At 52.9% G+C, this 17,996-nt stretch overlaps 7 protein-coding genes across 7 annotated transcripts; 4 read left to right on the plus strand and 3 right to left on the minus strand.

Annotated features, from left to right (window-relative positions):
• Nucleotides 1–332: 332 nt before the first annotated feature.
• On the plus strand, nucleotides 333–2,734 carry PMZ80_011001 (uncharacterized protein; the record flags this gene model as incomplete). The annotated part of the gene is made up of 2 exons (XM_064879389.1): nucleotides 333–671; nucleotides 698–2,734. The coding sequence occupies 2 exons, from the start codon at nucleotides 333–335 to the stop codon at nucleotides 2,732–2,734; spliced, it is 2,376 nt and encodes a 791-aa protein (XP_064724828.1).
• Nucleotides 2,735–3,207: 473 nt separating this feature from the next.
• On the minus strand, nucleotides 3,208–4,080 carry PMZ80_011002 (uncharacterized protein; the record flags this gene model as incomplete). Its single annotated transcript, XM_064879390.1, has 2 exons — nucleotides 3,208–3,620; nucleotides 3,900–4,080. 2 exons carry the CDS (start codon nucleotides 4,078–4,080, stop codon nucleotides 3,208–3,210), a joined length of 594 nt encoding a protein of 197 aa, XP_064724829.1.
• Nucleotides 4,081–5,206: 1,126 nt separating this feature from the next.
• PMZ80_011003 (uncharacterized protein) lies at nucleotides 5,207–5,800 on the minus strand (the record flags this gene model as incomplete). Its single annotated transcript, XM_064879391.1, has 1 exon — nucleotides 5,207–5,800. The coding sequence occupies one exon, from the start codon at nucleotides 5,798–5,800 to the stop codon at nucleotides 5,207–5,209; it is 594 nt and encodes a 197-aa protein (XP_064724830.1).
• A 1,072-nt stretch (nucleotides 5,801–6,872) lies between these two features.
• Nucleotides 6,873–7,508, plus strand: PMZ80_011004 (uncharacterized protein; the record flags this gene model as incomplete). Its single annotated transcript, XM_064879392.1, has 2 exons — nucleotides 6,873–7,309; nucleotides 7,364–7,508. 2 exons carry the CDS (start codon nucleotides 6,873–6,875, stop codon nucleotides 7,506–7,508), a joined length of 582 nt encoding a protein of 193 aa, XP_064724831.1.
• Nucleotides 7,509–7,773: 265 nt separating this feature from the next.
• PMZ80_011005 (uncharacterized protein) lies at nucleotides 7,774–8,259 on the plus strand (the record flags this gene model as incomplete). The annotated part of the gene is made up of 1 exon (XM_064879393.1): nucleotides 7,774–8,259. The coding sequence occupies one exon, from the start codon at nucleotides 7,774–7,776 to the stop codon at nucleotides 8,257–8,259; it is 486 nt and encodes a 161-aa protein (XP_064724832.1).
• Nucleotides 8,260–9,185: 926 nt separating this feature from the next.
• PMZ80_011006 (uncharacterized protein) lies at nucleotides 9,186–12,450 on the minus strand (the record flags this gene model as incomplete). The annotated part of the gene is made up of 2 exons (XM_064879394.1): nucleotides 9,186–10,663; nucleotides 11,874–12,450. 2 exons carry the CDS (start codon nucleotides 12,448–12,450, stop codon nucleotides 9,186–9,188), a joined length of 2,055 nt encoding a protein of 684 aa, XP_064724833.1.
• A 2,915-nt stretch (nucleotides 12,451–15,365) lies between these two features.
• Nucleotides 15,366–17,864, plus strand: PMZ80_011007 (uncharacterized protein; the record flags this gene model as incomplete). Its single annotated transcript, XM_064879395.1, has 2 exons — nucleotides 15,366–15,464; nucleotides 15,516–17,864. 2 exons carry the CDS (start codon nucleotides 15,366–15,368, stop codon nucleotides 17,862–17,864), a joined length of 2,448 nt encoding a protein of 815 aa, XP_064724834.1.
• Nucleotides 17,865–17,996: the final 132 nt, after the last annotated feature.

Below are 17,996 nucleotides of genomic sequence, written 5' to 3' on the forward strand. Positions count from 1 at the left end.
CGTGAGGCCCGCATGGTGAATTGTACGCATCACACCTCGTTTGTTAGTTCGAAGAGCAGGTTCGCATCCTCCCAATGACAGAGTCTTCTTTCCGAGCTGTTCGTGTCTTGCAGTCCTGCATGGCAAAAGACGGTTGGAAAATCGGTAGGGCGTAGGGCAAGAGCCTGGATCCCCAAATTGCAGCTTGCGCGAGTCATTATTTGATGCTGGAAAAAGCACCAAAGTTGCTGTGCCAAACAGCGCCGCCAATCATCAGCCAAAGTACAACAATATGCTCCGAAGCGCCATGTGTCGAAGTAGATGGTCACTACATTGAAAGCCAACAACATCACATGTCCAAAGAACATCGTCGCTCTTCGAAGGCTAGAGGCAGAGGCGACGCCGACGCTGGGGCCGATGCACGGCCCTCATTCGCACGACCACCAGGCGCAAGAGCAACACCACCTTCATCCTACCCTTCACAACAGCCGTCACCTGCACGTCGGCGTTCGCGATCCAGAGAACACTCGCGGCACCGCTCAGACTGGACTTCTGACGGTGACAACTGGTCGGATTTGGAGCGTCGTAGGCGAGGTGAACCCCCACAGCCACAAAAGCGGCCGAGGACGAAACCTCATAAGGCCAAAGCACCACCCGCTGTGTCACCGGTAAAAAAGCACGCGTCCGAGAAGGTGATGACCACGAACATCGGCGTCAGCAGCAGCGAGATAGGCACAAACGCAAGATTTCCGAGCCACCGTTATCATACGACACGGGCGATAAGGAGCGTGATCGCGCCAAATACACCTCAGGCTCCTCTGCAACCAGCGGCACGCAACTGCTGAGTTCCAATGCCTTATCGAAGCTCAACGAAGAGAACGATCTAGCCCAATTCGACGCAAAGAGGAAAGCTAGAAAGAAACGGGAGAAGGAGTACAAACAGCTACAGAAAGGCGCAGAACAGAGAAACCAAAAGAAGGGGCGGGCAAAGAACAGAGACGTTAGCGGCGCCATTCTCGAGGAAGGAAGAAGTGGTGAGAGGAAACGTCGCGAAGGAGGTGATCGAGGTGGTTACGGCTATTACGACGAATACGACGAGAAACGAGAATTACGAAATGAGACGAAAGCACCGATGAGCATGAAGAAAAAGAGATGGATAGTTGGTGCAATCGCGGTTCTGCTGCTGATCATCATAATCGTCGTCGCAGTGGTCGCAAGTAAAAGCAAGAAGAAAGCTGGAGGAAACAGCGGCGACAGTGGTGATGACGCGAGCTCAGCGAACACACCGTTGAACAACTGCGATGCGGGCGACACCCCTGAAAGCGCGAAAGGCACATACCTTGACATTTCTACGTGGCTAGATACCTCGGATTTCAATTGCACATATAGAGCCGAAACAGTTGGCAACTTGTCCGTGATGGGACTCAACTCGGATTGGGATGATTCGGCGCAAGCAAATACGAATACCCCCGCATTAAACAAGCAGTGGCAATATGGCAAGATGCCTGTTCGAGGCACTAACGTTGGAGGGTGGTTGAACCTCGAGCCCTTTATCACGCCATCGATGTTCAACTACTCAGCGTCTGACAACGTAGTCGATGAATGGACATTGTGTCAGAAGCTCGGTCAGAACTGTGCCAGCATTATGGAAAAGCATTATGCTACATTCATAACCAAGTCTGACTTCCAAGCAATAAAAGATGCTGGCCTGGACCATGTCCGTATCCCTTATGGCTATTGGGCGGTAAAGACCTATGATGGCGATCCATACGCTGAACAGGTCTCTTGGCGATACCTGTTGCGAGCAATAGAATGGTGTCGAGAATATGGTCTGCGTGTCAACCTGGATCTCCATGGTGTTCCAGGCTCTCAGAACGGCTGGGCTCACAGTGGTCACCAAGGGACCATCAATTGGCTGAATGGGGCAAATGGGGACGAGAACGGGCAGCGCAGTCTTGAAATACACGATCAGCTGTCGCAATTCTTTGCTCAAGACCGCTACAAGAACGTCGTCACTTTCTATGGCTTGGTCAATGAGCCGAAGATGATCTATATGGATGACCCTTCAAAAGTCATCGATTGGAACGAGAAAGCGATCGCGCTGGTGCGCAAGAACGGAATCGAGCAACAGATCGTCTTCGGCGACGGCTTCCTGGCTCTGACAGAGTGGGACGACACGATGAAAGGAGTTGACGACAAACTCATGCTCGACACACATCAATACCAAATCTTCAAAGTTGGACAATTGAAACTATCACATGCCGACAAAGTCAACCTGGCATGTTCTGGCCGGACAGGCATCATGACAGTATCGAACAATCCTTCGACTGGCTGGGGTCCGACCATGAACGGCGAATTTTCGCAGGCCGATACAGATTGCACGCCCAACCTCAACAACATAGGGGCCGGCTCCAGGTGGGCAGGCAACCTCAACACGAATATCGGCGCTGGCGCCGTCATTGTCAACACATCAAGCTGTGCAACACCACCTTGCTCGTGTGCGATGGCAAACGCTGACGCTTCAACATACACTAGCAGCTACAAGCAGTTTCTGCAGATGTACGCCGAAGCACAGATGCACAGTTTCGAGCAGGCGCAAGGTTGGTTTTACTGGACTTGGAAGACGGAGAGTGCGACGCAGTGGAGTTGGAAATTGGGCCTAGCTGCTGGGATACTGCCGCAAAAGGCTTATCAGCCGTGTTTCAAGTGTGACAGTGATGTGCCTGATTTTAGTGACTTGCCAGATAGCTACTGAAAAGGCGCAACGAACACGAAACGATGTTATCGAGAGGGAGCCAGCAATGAATGCTGAATGAACTCAAGAGCAATGTGGGCCATGAAGCTCGTTTCGTTATCACTGACTTCTAGGGTGCCAAAATTGTACTATGAAGCTCAATATGACGATCAGACAGGCACGGTCGAGGATTCAGTAGATGCGATGTGGTTGGCGATAAGGGATGAGAACACGACGTTTGCAACGATGCGACGGCACCAGGACTGTGCTGCGATGAAAGGAAAGGACCTAATGTATGTATACATTCCGTGTTTCCATTATTTGGACACAACGAAGCAGGAACGAAGCAGTAACTGAAGGTATTTATCGCCATATCTATGCACACGGAAGCTTCGTTGCGAGGTAGACTGACCAAAAGACTCGAGCAGAACTTTCCTTGAGTGAGGACGTCTGGCACGTAGTCCATACGCGTTGAGGTGCTACAACTGCATTACTCATATCTTGGCCTTTGGCTCTGTGCCCTCCTTCTTTCGATGCGTGTAGCTAATCCTCTTAAACTTTTCCAAGGCCTCACCCCACAGCTCACTCCTCAACAAACCGTACACACCCATGCTCGCTCTGAGCGCTTGCTCAGCTGCAAGTTTACACGCAACCTCCAACATCTGGCCGGGCTCCGCAATAGCATCTACAATGCCATCCGCAAACGCCTCCTTCCCAGTCCACTTATGCGCCTCAAGCAGCATCTTCCGTGCGATCCTTGGACCCAACTTGAGTCTTGGCAGCGCACCGATACCCTCAAAATGCAGTCCTAGATTAACAGGAGGCATTGAGAGGAATCCGCATTTGCTGTTCATGACGCGGTAGTCGCAGGATAGTGCGAAGGGACAGACGCCGCCGAAGGTATGCCCTGTTACGCAGGCTATGGTAGGTAATGGGTAGTCGACGAGAGTGGCGAGCAGGGGTAGAAGCCGTCGGCGTTGGCGTAGGGGTTTGTGTCCGATTCATCAAGTTCGAGGCCTGTGCACCAGAACTTGTCGGAGAAGGAGTTTATGACTACTGCACCTGTTGTCCCTGTTAATTAGTGACCGAGAGCGGCTGCTGTGCCAGGCAAATGAACGGGTTTAGCTTAGGGTAGAGCGTGTGCCAACCTCGTGAAGACCTGCTTCATGCATAAGGCCTAGTTTACCTGGTTGACTCGGCTTGACGAGGTCACGCTCAATATGTCGAAGAGCGCGGATGATGGTCTGAGCATAGGCGGAGTTCAACCGGTTCTTGGGCGGCTTGTGCATTGTTATGATATGTACGCCTGCATGCTCGGAGGAGGAGGTGGTGGACAGGTTGTCAAAGGTCGGCGAAGAGTTCTTCATCTTAACGGTCGTTGCCTCGAAGTGGTTGTTGTCCTGCCTAGATCCAATGAAGACCGAAATTTTTGGGCTTAACAGCTGAAGATATCGAAACCAGCGAGAATGATGCAGCTGAAATTCCTAATGATACACCAAGATGTGTATTGGTTAGACGATCAAATGGCAGAGGAGTTTCCGAGCAGGAGTTACGCAACACAAGATTGCACTTCGAAGGCAGGACAGGGGAGCTTCCCTTCTAGACACGCTCTCTTGACGTACGGTTTTCTACGACTTGTTGGGTGTCTTCACTTCGGACGATGGTCCGGTGCGGAGAGGGTCCCACTCCCCGACCACTCGGCCGCTCTACCTTCCTTGAACGACTTATCACAAGCAACACGTGTCTCGTGTAAGGCTGCCAAGTCTAGCCCAAGATAGCTAGTTTTAGGACGATCCAGCCTTGCAATGTAGCGTCCCTTTTCCAGAGAGAACAGAAGATACAGTAACTTTAGAAGCAGCGCACGGCGGAGTACAATATAATTACTACTTAGATAGAGCGAAGAAGAATAACCGTAGGGAAGACGCGCGTTTACACACTAACATCCCCAGATTTCGTACGAAAACCAAAGGCTGATAGTTCGACTGAAAAAACTGAATTTCGGAAAGAAGCATACAATCATAACAGTACTTTGTAAAAGACGATACCTATGTTACGTGCTATATATGTGAAACCTTCGCAAAGACTTGAACGTTTTGAGCTTAGGAGACAATGGTGAATGGCGTTTCCTGCAAACTGAACACGGTAGAGGATGTAAGATGGTGATTCCATCACTTTGCACTTCGGGTCGTGGCTCTCAGCGAGACAAGCAACGGCCACAAAAGAGATGGCCACAGCTAAGAGCAGTGTCCCTGTCTCTCAATCAGTCGTTATGCGTAACCTTGCGATTCAAAGTGAAACGTAAACCGCAGACCCTCGCTGAAGGTATCACGGGACGTGGCGAGGTTGAAGCTCGCTCGGTTTTCCCTTCTTGGGTACCCTGCTTTCCAGGTCTTGAAGTGCTATGAAGGCTGCAAATCAGTATTAATATATACCCGTTTGGTATTTTCATCCGACGCCTATCTTCGCAATTTGCGGTTGCTCCTGAGTGCCTCCTTATTCTACCTCCTCCGACAGGTATATGGGCCAAATATCGTCTGTCTGGTCCAATTTTCTGCGACAAGTTGGACAACTGGCCTCTCCGACGACTGGCACTCCTCCGCCGCTCAGCATTGCCCCTTCGGCGGCAGCATCAAACCAGGCAGAAAGGCAGCTTGCGCAGAAGCCATGACCGCACCTGGTGACTCGGCATTTCTCCTGATCATAGCAGACGTCGCAGGTGAGATGGTCCATCCGCTGCAACTGGTTCGTTTTGGCCTTGAGTTCAATGCGCAACTGCTTCGCCTGTGCCCTGAGATTGGCTGTCTCGCGTTTCAAGGTTTTGGTCTCTTTGTCCTTGTCCGCAAATGTCCGCCGCCAAGACTCCTTGTCTTTCTCGCGCTGGTGCAGCTCGTGCTGGTAGTCATGCTCATACCTTTCCTTCAGTTCTTTGAGTTTCGCCATTTCCTGCTTCTTTCTGCTGCGGCTTCTTCGACGTGATTCTTTCAGCTTCGCAATGTGCTGCCTCAGACCCTCCAGACCGATGCTCAGCGCTTCGGAGTCGGATGTATCGCTGAAGTCGGCAGACGAGAAGAGGTTGATGTCAGTCATGATCGACTAAGGGGCCGTCGTAGAGCGGCAAGCTGTGGTACCGGCTAGAAACTTGGTTTGACAATTGATAGTGTGAACGAGAGTGGCATGGAAGAAGAGAAGGCATGCCAGCAGAGTGAGGGCGCATGCTGGCTTTAAGTACCTTCCACAGGCACAAGGTCTGCTCGGCCCCTAAATGGCGCGATGATGCCAACTCACTCACGACTAACCAATGGAGTTGGGGACAATGAAGTACCCTGGAATGTTTGTGCCGCCGAATGTGCCTCACCAGTACCGAATTCGCCTTACAATCACAGATAGACCAATTCGGCTTGACCGAATCCGAAGTCCATCGCGAGCATGAGCCTTGTTCGACGCAAAGTAGTGGGCGTTGTGCTCGTCCTTCACGAGCAAGTAGACCTCGGCCCCGAACAGCGTACTGTACTCGCGGGCCTTCTTGACCAGGCCCCACCGACGACGACGGCATCGCTCGTACCGCGCTTTTTCGTCTTTGACCTGTCGGCTGGCGGTCCGCTTCGAAGCCTTTCGTTTGCGGGGTTTGCGGATCTTGAAAGGCATGTGGGTCACTCGTGCGGTCAACAACAATGTGCAAGAGTGGCACTCAGGCGAGACAAAAAGGAGACGAGAATTGTGGCCACAGTTCTTGAGCGATGTCTGTGTCCTACTTATGTGCTATGCGTCGTCGCAGAAAATGGTGGAAAAGACAGCTCTTGGCCACCGAAACCTGTCATGGCGAGCCTTTCCGTTCCGTGGATGGATGGACTGCACTCTCTTGGTTGCTGGTGGACGGTCATGCTGACCCCCTCGATCAACCGCGGCTGACCCGCGTGGAGCTCGTCACCACTATAGCGCGAACCCGTTATGACGGCTTTTGTCCATCGAATGTGGGTCGATCGGAAGTACATGCATGACCTCTGACACCACTTGTGTTTCATACTTGCGGCGTCGCGCATCGGCTACAAGACCACCAGAACAAGTGGACGAACGGCGTGGGGTACAGACGGTTAAAGAGGCCCATCTTCCGGCCGCACAGGACCACCCCTCCGATCTGACTCGAACATCGCGGCTCACCATGGATTTCGGCGGCCACCTCACCTTCGACCACGGCATGGACGACGAGATTGACGAGACTGGGCTGTTTGCCGATGCCGCGGACGACGACTTCTCCCTTCCTCCCACTCAGACGACCGTCCACCCGCCGAGCACACAACAAGCGGGACCGCACCCGGGACCACAGGCGGGCACCAGCAATGTATCGGGCTTCAGCAAGGGCGCCATTCGCCGTCGAGAGCTGACGTCGCGACCCGATGCCGCCGGCACTGCTCCACGTCGACTGACCAGCCCCACCAACCGCCGCAGCGTGGGATCAGGAGTTTCCAAGTCGCGCCCGACCCCGCCGACTGCGACCGTCCCCACCTCGGGATCGCTGAGGCGCTCTCTCCAGGAGACTCTCCACCGGGCCTCGTCGATCCAGACGCTGGAGAGTCAGATGGCCGCATTGCAGGCTAGGTCCGAGATGGGTCCACTGCCGTCTGGTCGACGTTGATCTAACCCGGGTGCTAGACTGCAAGCGTCCGAAGACCGAATGAGCCAGATCGAGGTGAACTCGCAGCGTACGCAGGACGAACTCCGCGTGTGTATGAGCGAGGTGAACGGGGCGCTGGAGTTTGCCGAGTCGTTCAACCAGCAGATGGGGGAACGGTCGTGATTTCATGGGTCGCCAGACAGGTGTTGCAGGCCCGAGCAAGACACGTCACCATCTAGGGCACTCGACCGTTTACTGAAGCTTTCACGCTCAGCGATAGATCACACTCAGAGATAGGGGGTGTCATCCTCGGTGAGCATCCACCGATATAGTGTGCCACCTCCAATAGAAGGAGCTATTGACAATATGAAAAGAGCATCTAATCGTGCCGTGTTTGCACACCCTTCTCGTCCTTTCGCATGCCAACCGAGCCATGGCGTGCTCGACCATGGACCATCTGGTCGACGATATAGACCACGTGCGTGCCGACCGAACCACACCGTTCGATCAGCCAGCGACTCTGCAGCCATTCGACGTGCAGATGCAGCAGACGAACGCGCCCACATTCGCTCTCGGTCTCCAGCCCCGCGTGCTCATGCGGCAAAAGCGCTTGCCGCGGCCTACGCACGAGCAGCGGCTAGTCGAGGCCATCCGAGACAACGCCTCGCTGATGCGAGAAGTGCGCTTCTTCCGTACGGTCTACCAAGCGACAGAAGAGATGCAGGACCGCATCCGCTCGGTGGTGCAGGACCTGACCCTCCACTACTACGTACGGCCGACCGAGGCGGGCGAGGCGGACGGCGCTTGGCTGTCGCTGGCGGACGAGCTGGACTTTGTGCTGTCGGACTTTGCTCACGTGATCGAGCTGGCGGCGCAGGACTGGATGGCGCTGAAACAACAGCAACAAGTGCGCGACCGATGGAGCCAGATCTAAGGTCGTTGTGTGCGTCTGAATAGAACCAAAAGTGACCACCAAAAATGACGGACCTTGGATATGCCCACAGAAGTGTGGTTGGTCTGTCGTGCCGTTGCTCTCAGCCCAACAAATGCAGAAGAATTTTTTATATACCCTATCTAGCCCAGTCCTCGGTTTTCTCGTGGTTCAGGATCGTACTGAGACACGGTGAAATGCTCGTCCATTGTCCTGGCAAATACCTCTCCATCGATCCTGTTCATGGCTGACCGTCAGTCAAGCTCTCCCAGCGGGCCATCCCGCCGCAGATCGAACCACCATCGAGCTCGGTGGCGAGACACATGTCGGAAGGACTTGACACGGCAGACCAGTGAGTCCTCTCAGCCAGAGTGTCTAGGTCCAAGGCTCTGTAGTCTGCCACGAAGATCAAAGTTTGAACAGCAAAGCGACTGATCTTGGAATATCCGTATGGTCTTCCGACTCTTGCTTGTTCGTCTTCTGGTCCCTCGTGCTTCTGGATTCATGGTGGTGCTGCGAGTTGACCTACCACTTTAGGGGTGACAGGTCTTGCTGGGCCATTGTATCGGTTTATGGGATATCTGGATATAGGTTGAAGGTGGTCGCAAAGAAGTCTGATCCTGCGCCTTGAGGATTGAAACAAATGAGAGAGTGCTTGGGTCGCAGTCTCGAAGCGCAGTTTCTGCTCGGTGTTGGCGGATCGCACAAAAATCTTGGCAGTCACGGAAACCTTGATGCCTTACTGGGACAAAACTCACGAGTTGCCAGCACAGTAGTTTTGCAGCCTAAGGCCGGAGAGTCCACCATTCGAATACTCGGAGTCACTTAGGTAAGTTTAACGAAGAGTGAGTAGGGGTTCATATTAATATTATTGAGATAGTACTTATGGTATGACGACCTACACCCTACCCCAACACCAGAACATACCGCTACACGACAATCTCGTGCTGACTATACCTAGCTTCCCCGGCCACAGCTGCAAGATGCCTGTTCTCTTCCTCCAGTTCACGAACTCGCTCTTTCGTCCTCTCTAGCTCTTCTGCCACATCATCTGTACTCGGTTTTCCATCTTTCTTACCATGGCTCCTCTCCTCATCTCGCTTATTCGCATCGTCTATCAGTTTTCGAATCTTCCCTAGCTGACCACCTTCGGGGTCTTTCGCATCGTATTGCGGCTCCCAGAGCACATGCTGTTGGAATAATTCCGGAAGCTGCAACCCAGCGTTATGACACATCTTGTAATATGTCGTGAGCAGAAACGGTTGTGCAATCGTAGGCATGGGGTCTCTCGTCTTCCATACGATGTCGTTGGTCTTCATCAATCGCTCTATGTGCTTCGCCCATACCCCTAACGAGGCCTCCTTGTGTTCCCACATCATCATACCTGCACCAATTTGTACATGCGATGAGTTCCCGAGCCGTGTCTCAGGAGGTATGATAGGAAGACCAGTGTTCTTCGGCAAGGAGTCAGTAAACGCCCGTGCAAGGTCTGGCGTATCTGTCCACAGGTGCAAGCCAGACGTCGATCGCGGATTGCAGTCGATGATCACCAACCTCTCACCTATCTCGACGAAGTCGAATGCGAGCTGACCACCGAAAATATAGCCAGTGTCGCGAAGGTGGCTGACGAGGTTCTCGATATACTTGTAGATACCCTCGTGATACTGCTGCTTGAAATACACGCTCGAGCTTCCATCAATGGTGTCGAATACGGGATACAAGCTAGTTGCAATCACTTCAGACTTACGCACGACGGAGTAGCTGCAGTAAGACTTTCCTTTGAGCCACTCCTGAGCGACGTAATGGTTGTGTTCGCCAATGTCAAGTTCATCATCGCTAGGTAATTTCTCACCTTGTTTCAGATGATGAACGCCAACACTGGAACGGCCAAAGCATGGCTTGAGCGCCAGACCGTGCTCGTACTTATCGAGTGGCAGGTTCCGTACATCATCGCCGTTGCGACAGAGGTGAAATGCGGGCACGTCCAGCCCCATCCTCTCCATGAGCTTGAAGAGCTCGTTCTTATTGTGCAACCGTACCAGAAGGTCGAATGGTGGCGCGAAAAGCCTGTCTAAGATCTCGCGTTCGTCGCACTCAGCCAGAAAAAAGATCTCCTCGTGGACGGGGATGATCAAGTCTATGTGCCATTTCACAGCCATTTCCTTGACGCCAGCGACGTAGCCGGCCGCATCATCGTGGGGTGCAGGTACTTTGCGTGACTGGTGTACTGCGGCACTGAACTTGCAGACATGATACTGCATTGGGTTGACCACGAAGACGACATGACCTGCTGTCCATAGCTGCCGTGCAAGATCTATTGCAACGGGGAAGCGTCCGTTGGTAAGCAGGATGCGCAGACGTGGTGGTGCCGTATAATCATGGTTACCATTTCGGTGGCGCCACGGTCCTGGGATTGAGATGGGCATGGATTTTAGATTTCTCCAACAGCTTTATAGTATCAGACAGTTATAAGCTAGGTGTAGACCAAGTGGAAAGAAAAGGATGCACGGTTATCTGGCAACGCAGCTTTAGCTCTCCTGAAAGGTCGCACTGAGTGACCTTGACATCACCCTTGTGGCACGTTCAGAGTTAATTCTTCGTATACTCAACCCGCACCTATGGACTCAACGCCCCAGAATTCCGCGACCCGCTGTACAGCCAAAAGCCAAAGCGGATGCCTGAACCCGAGAGCTCCGGGGAATAAGCCACACCCATTTGGTGTGCAACGCATCTAGAAAATGACGACCATTAAAAGACCTGCTCGCTTCTGATTTGCTTAGAGGTAGGAAGCGGCTGCCGATGTACTGTTCGGTAAAGGGAGGCTTGGTGGCGCCAATTATTGAAGAGTTTGTCAAAACAGAAGTCTCAACAATGAAGTCAACATGACGAACGGCTCGAGCGGCTCTGTCCGAAAGATAACGAAATGCAGCTAAAAGCATAAATTTGGTTCGTGTAGCACGCTAGCGTGCTATTCTCGCCTCCAGGCATTGTTGTTTCTACTTGTATCCTCTATGTCGCAGCCAAGCCCCATCCTAGCAGAGGCTGGCGAACTGAATTGGGCCCAAACGAACGTGCAGAACGGTGATAGCGGGGATTTTAGTTAGCTTGGTCGACCGTCACTGCGGTGGCTCCGCCCCACCTTCTACGGACTTGGCAGGTGAAGCGGTCACTCTGAGATTGAGTTCCCGAGCGGAGCGAAGCCGATATGACGCGTGTGGAATCTGCGTTATCAGGATTGGAAGCTGTTCAAACATCCCCTGTGTACAAAAATCGATTGGCCTAGGCAATCCCTTTTTGCGTTTAGCGGTGGCTTAGAAGTGGTTATCAAGCATAACAGAGAGTAGCTTAAGGTCAAAAGTCAAGTTTTGATCACAGAGGCGATACTTTCATCTTTCAGGCTTGTGGGGGCTTTTCGCTCGGCACGGGCTATGTCATTGTAGTCTCCTGATAAAAGAACATACATCACTTTACTGGCTGTGTAGACTTTGTATCGCAAAGAAAGTCCCTCTCCCCACCTTATATGCCAGCACCGGTGGCTCGCACTCTCAGATACGTCATCTCAAAGACAAGCATGGTTTGGATTCAAATGGACCTATTCACAAGAAACGGCGGCTCACCTTTAAAAACATTGGCACAATGAATGCTACCACAGAGCAAGCACTTGTCACTCTTGCCCTCAAGGAAGAAATTGGGAACGGCCGGGTAATGAGTGTTACTCGAAGGAATGATCTGATGGCCCAGATCATGCCGGGCACGTCGATTGATGGTCTCTGGTGCAGCTCCGTAGTAGAGGTCTGGCTTGGCGAAAGCAAGGCCTTTGTCGAAGGGGGCAGTCCGGTCAAACTGTACATCAGCCATCGACTGGTGCTGCTTGTCCATCGCGCCAGCAATGATGGGAATGACCTGCGCCATCGCTTTGGGTTCGTTCATAGCTCGCTCGCACGCCTCGGTGAACTCCTCAAACTCGGCATCGCCGAACCGCGACGGCGACAACGAAGGACGGGGCTGGCCCATGCGCTCTTGTATGTCCTGCCAGTTGGCGGGCTTCGAGACCCGGTTGTTCATGTGGACCCCAGCATCGTCCAAAGCTTGTTGGTACTGGCCACTGTAGGGACTAGTCTTGCTCGATCTGGTCGTGTTGGTTCGACTGGAGCCGAGCGATCGTTTCAGGCTCCCGGAACTTGAGGTGCTCATGGTGGTGGGTAGACAGGCAAACTAGATTGATTTCGTGTTAGCTTGGCAAGGTCATTACAAGAACCCGACTTACACCACGGAGATGTGAAAGGACAGGACCACCACGACGTGCAAAACGCCGGAGTCGTGTGAGCTCAGGTCCTTGAGTAATACCAAGGAGCAATGCAGTAGGAGGAGCAGGAGTGGCCAGATCTCCGCGATTCAGTGTCCTGCGGTCAAACTCTCGCAGGGCTTGCCGGCTGAGCTGTACTCGCGAGAGTCTGTCCCAGAAGCGAGGACTCGGTTGGCGATGGCGATGCGGAGAGGTCGAAGGCTGGTGTCTCTTCGCAGGAGGAGGACGACACTCGTCGGCAGGGTGTTCAGATGAAGAAGGAGCGCGTCGCTTGCGAGAGCATGGACTGTGATCAACCGCAGGCATGAAGGAGAAGGAGTGGCCGGCTGATGGACGGCGATCAGAGCGTGACATTTTGTGTGCTGAGTTGTCCTATGAATTGACGCTCAGAGTCCCCCACCCACCCTCAGCTGTGCCGCATCAAGTCGACACCTTAGCGTGTCAGGTCGGTGGGCGCTTCCTGCAGAGATATGCATGGGTGGAAGGGACCAGCACGCGTAGCTCGAAACGATTGGTCATCCGTGGATCGAAAGTCGCGTGTCAGAGCTCCTTCATGCACAGTTGATGCGATGGTCTTGTGCGCAGGTGGGAGTGCATGGCGCGCAATCTCAGGATGATGGTTGTGTTTGCATGTGATGGGTGAGGAGTGCAAGATCAGCACAGGCACAAGCAGATCACTCATCGACAGTGAGGAAGGTTAGCCGACGAGATACATGAACCACGTCCAACCCATCTTTTCTGGAGCATAATTATCTATCTCAACCACTATGCACTCCTCATGCTCATGGGTGACTTCGTCGAGCGCACGCGTGCTCTGTGCATCGGAGATCGATACCAGCTCGTGCAGCTTCTGGGTGAAGGCTCATTCGGCAAAGTCTACCTAGGTGAGCACCATCTTCATCATTACTTCCTGTGACGCTGGCTCACATACACAGGACGCGACGCCGAGACTGACACCGAGGTCGCCATCAAGCTAGAGCATTGCAAGGTTGACCCTTCGCTCCTCGACGAAGAGATCCGCGTCTACCAGAATCTCCAGCGATCCTACGTTGGGCGCCGCAGAATTGGGCATGAACTTCGACCAAAATCACGTAATCGAGCCTCCTTTCCTTGACACCCGTATATGACTGATAAAATACAGATATGACATCCGGAATGGGAACAAGACTATCAGCGCTGCATGCCAGACGAGTGGACCTGGGGGAGACGATTGCCCACTGGCCAAGCGGGTTGGATCAATATTCGCCTTACGATACGGCGACAAACCCTCAACATTCAGCACTATACAACCATCCTGCTGCTTCCCCTTAAGGATGAAGTTGGCAGCGCCAACGATGAATTTGCGGGTTGGTGAAAGACCCTAGGCATCCCAGCCGCTGTATAGAGGCCCGACCTGTGTCGATCAGGAACTCAAGAAACAGGGGTCGGAATACATACATCTGATTGGTTGAGCGTGCTGTTGTCGCACCAGGACCCTCGAGCCGTCTCCTCGGCGGAAAAGAGTCGCGATCGAAGGGGTACTCCGCCATAGTTAAGTCGTGCTGTCTACGTCATCGTGCATGCTTCGCCCAACTTGTGCCATCTTTTCGTTTGCGCCAGTTTCGACCACTTTTTTTTTTACCGACAAAAGTCGTGACAGAATCGAGCGATTGTTGTCTACCCATTTCCCTCCCAATGTGTCTGTATATGCATTCGCGCTCGTGCGCGGAGTGTCACAGCAATTTTGACAAGGATAGTACCATCTGCTCGGATCGCGGAAGCATGGAAGACTCTAATGAGGAGGAACTACCACAATTACAAGGTGTTTGAGCACAAGCAAGAAGACTCCACTGTGGCATGAAGCCGAATTCTAATCCATTTTCAGTACAGTGCCAGTCTTCTACTCACACTACTACTGCAACAGCCAGCAAGATTTATCAGGGCCATCTTTACAGAGTTGAGCGAAACTTATCCGCCTTCCGGAGCGGACGCATCCCACCAGTGACGGTGAGGTCGCGTCATATCTCCTTGCTCGCTCGACTGGCCGGTCACAGTACTCCAGGTAGCATCTGCACCTGCAAGGCACACGGCTGGTCCCGAGCACTACTATTAACAGCATTGAACGTTCTAGCCACACCTGTGATCCTCGTGTCGGGTATCTTGTCCGTTGGAAAAATCCTCCATACGATATCCATGTGGACCCCAGGCGTTTTTACCTACAGGTTGTTTGTCCCGGATGACCCTAGCACCAGTTAGAGTAATGCAGAATTATGGCTGGGAAGCGATCTAGACCTCCTTCACTACCGACTGAAATCATTCCCAGTCTGTCACTGCCACGAGCATCTGCAGTTCAAGCACGAGAGACATCTGGCAAATCGAGTGAATGAGCCGGCTCTCCCACGGACACATCCTCCAGCGCTCAGTCAATACTAACACCACGAACACCTTTTACACCTAACTCAGCATCGCCTGTGCAAGCAGCTTTAGAGCCCCAGGAATACCAGCATCGCCACGAGCTGGCCCCATGTCGAGTGGTGACCAGTCATCCAAGGCGGCTAAAGTGGCAATACCCCGTCTGAAGAGGTCGCTCGAGTGTGGTGAAAGTAGCGCAAAGCCTGGACGGCGACATCGAGCCACTCATGCTTGCGAACCATGTCGGCATCGCAAGACCAAATGTAGTGGCGAAAGACCTGCTTGCAGACATTGTCAGGATTTCAAGGTACAATGCTACTACGCCGACGGCAAGAGAGACCGTGTGAAGAAGTGAGAACCCCTACCACATGCTGGAGATGCGAATGTTGACTGGCACAGGCAATTTGGGACTATGCAAGACAAGCTCGCAGACTATGAAAGGGTTCTTAGAGAACTATCTAGCCGTGTGGGAGAAGCTGATGCAGATATGATCAAAAACGTTCTAGTAAAAGTAGAACATCTAGCTACATCTTCACTGAAAGATGAGTGCTGACAATGTCAGGCGGATCAGCCCGACGCGGACGACTCCATTGCCGATAGCACAGCCATCCTCGGTGTAGAGCCTGATACCATTTCAGAACTGAGTGGGGAAGAGAACGAGCTGGCTAGTGGACGCGCAGGTTCGACAGGTGCTGTCGATAGAACCGAGGAGGACTTTACAAGAGAGGGCGCAAAGACCACTGGCTACATGGGAAAGAATTCAGATGTCACTTGGATGCAACGACTGCGACAGGAGAACAAGTACGGCGAGGGAAGAGCTGCTCAAGACCCTAACCAGGAACGTCTCTATGAAATATCCGGTCCGTCATTCCGAACGCACATGAACCAGAACATGTCTAACGTGGCTCCTTCTGAAGAGCATGAAGGTTTCACCATAGAAGAGTCAAGCTACCACCTCAACGATCTGTCCATCTTCGCCTACGACGCCGTTGCCCCTTACGAAATGCCTACCAACGAACACGCCCGTATGCTGTTCCACACCTACATGCAACGAGTCCACCATTCCTTTCCTATCGTGGGCCGTGTGAACTTGCACAACCAATTCTTCAAACTCATGTCCAAGAATGGTTCTCAGCAAGCATCGCGCAAATGGCTGGCCATCATCAACATAATTTTTGCTATTGCCGCAAAGTACTCTCACCTCATTCAGGCCGAGTGGGCAGGCGATGAGCGAGACCACGTCATCTACTTCACTCGAGCACGTATGCTAGCCATTACCGACGAGACAATCTTCAACCACCCCGACCTCCAGATGATTCAAATTCTAGGACTGATGTCCTACTACTTGATGGCCGTTGATCAAACCCACCGAGCATGGTGTTTGAACGGAACGGCAGTGCGGGCATGCAACGCTCTGGGTGTCAATATGCGGAACGACAGTAGCGAACTGTCCAATGACCTGAAAGAAGTTCGATACCGAGTCTGGTGGTCCCTCTATACCCTCGAGAACCGATTGTGCGGCATAACAGGCCGTGTCAGTTGCATATTGGACGATCACTGCACCTGCCCTCTGCCAGCGCCTGTCTTGGAGGAAGACTTCGGCACCCCACTTGGTCAGAAGCTGCTAAGCAACGAGCATCAACAAAGTGACCGAGCACCTTCATCGAATGCCCAAAGTCCTCCGGCACCGAGCAACCGTTCTTCACGCTCAGGTTGCAACACAAAAGCCGAAGCGTCACGATCCCCTTTAGCCACACAATCAATGCAGGCTCCGTCTGACTCGACGTTAGAGTGGGCGAAAGACGCCCGGCCCACCACGGCGTTGTACTTTCTTCATGTGGTACAAGCTTGCCGACTTATGCAAGCAGCTTTTCATAACCTATACAGCCCAACTGCTACACAGGCACGGTGGTCTGACATGCAGTCGCGAATCAAAGAGCTCAACGAGCAGCTCGATCTCTGGTATGGTAAGCTGCCTGCCGCTTTCGACTTTCGACGCAATCAACGAGATAAGGAGTTCGTGGAGCCACGGTTGTCGCTGGGCTTCCTCTACTATAGTATCAAGATGGTGATACATCGACCTTGCCTGTGTAGGTTGGATCGGAGATTGCCTACTCAAAGCGCCAAAAGCCAAGAGTTCAACCGCTCAGCAGCCACGACATGCGTCACCTCAGCACAAGAACAGCTAGCTCTTATCCCGGATGCACCGAACGCTGTGGGCTTTCTGAAAATCGGGCCATGGGCAAATATCTTGCACAACCTGGTCCAGTCAGTCACAGTACTAATGCTCGAAATCTCATTCCGATCCCATCATATGCCAGAGCAGGCCGACGATGTCCTCGACACAGCGAAGAAGGCAATACGATGGCTACACGCTCTGGGAGACGAAAACCTCGCTGCTGCACGAGCATGGCAGCTCTCTAATATCATGCTCCGTGATGTCGTGGCAAAGATTGGTCGCAATGTCAAGGACATCCCAGACAAGCCACCACGTGCAGCTGGACTCTGCGCCGCCGATAATGTCAGCATGGGGACACGTTCGTCTTCGACACAGCAAGGAACCTATGTTCAGCACGGCCAAGACTTTGCCTCTAGCTTCCTGCCACCCTCATCGATGTCCATGGCCAACATGCCCATGCCTGCGCTGACCGGTTTCCTTGACCCCATGAACGCGTACGATCAATTTTACTTAATGGGTGAAAATGTTGATCCGTCTCAAATGCAGTTCACTCATGGACCGATTGGTGCAGAGATGAGCTTTATGGACCAATTCACTGAGAAAAGGCCGGACCATCCTGGCCAGAGAGGCAGTCACGGTGGAGAACTGGATGTGTTAATTCGGCCTGCAGCAGCATTAGACCTCGCTGCTGATCGGTCTGTGTCTGGAATATACCTTAGGCCTGGCTTCTAGAACGCGCGAGCTATCCCTGGGAGCACGTTGAGACTGCGAAGTGCTGCGAGGTCCTGCGAGATCCTGCGAGGCGATGAGAATGCGAGTTGTTCTGTCTGTCGGTGGTGGTCCAGATTCTACATCACCCGTTCG

Source organism: Knufia obscura (genome assembly GCF_036327395.1).
Source record: "Knufia obscura strain CCFEE 5817 isolate CBS 148926 chromosome Unknown scaffold_23, whole genome shotgun sequence".
Lineage (NCBI taxonomy): Eukaryota > Fungi > Ascomycota > Eurotiomycetes > Chaetothyriales > Trichomeriaceae > Knufia > Knufia obscura.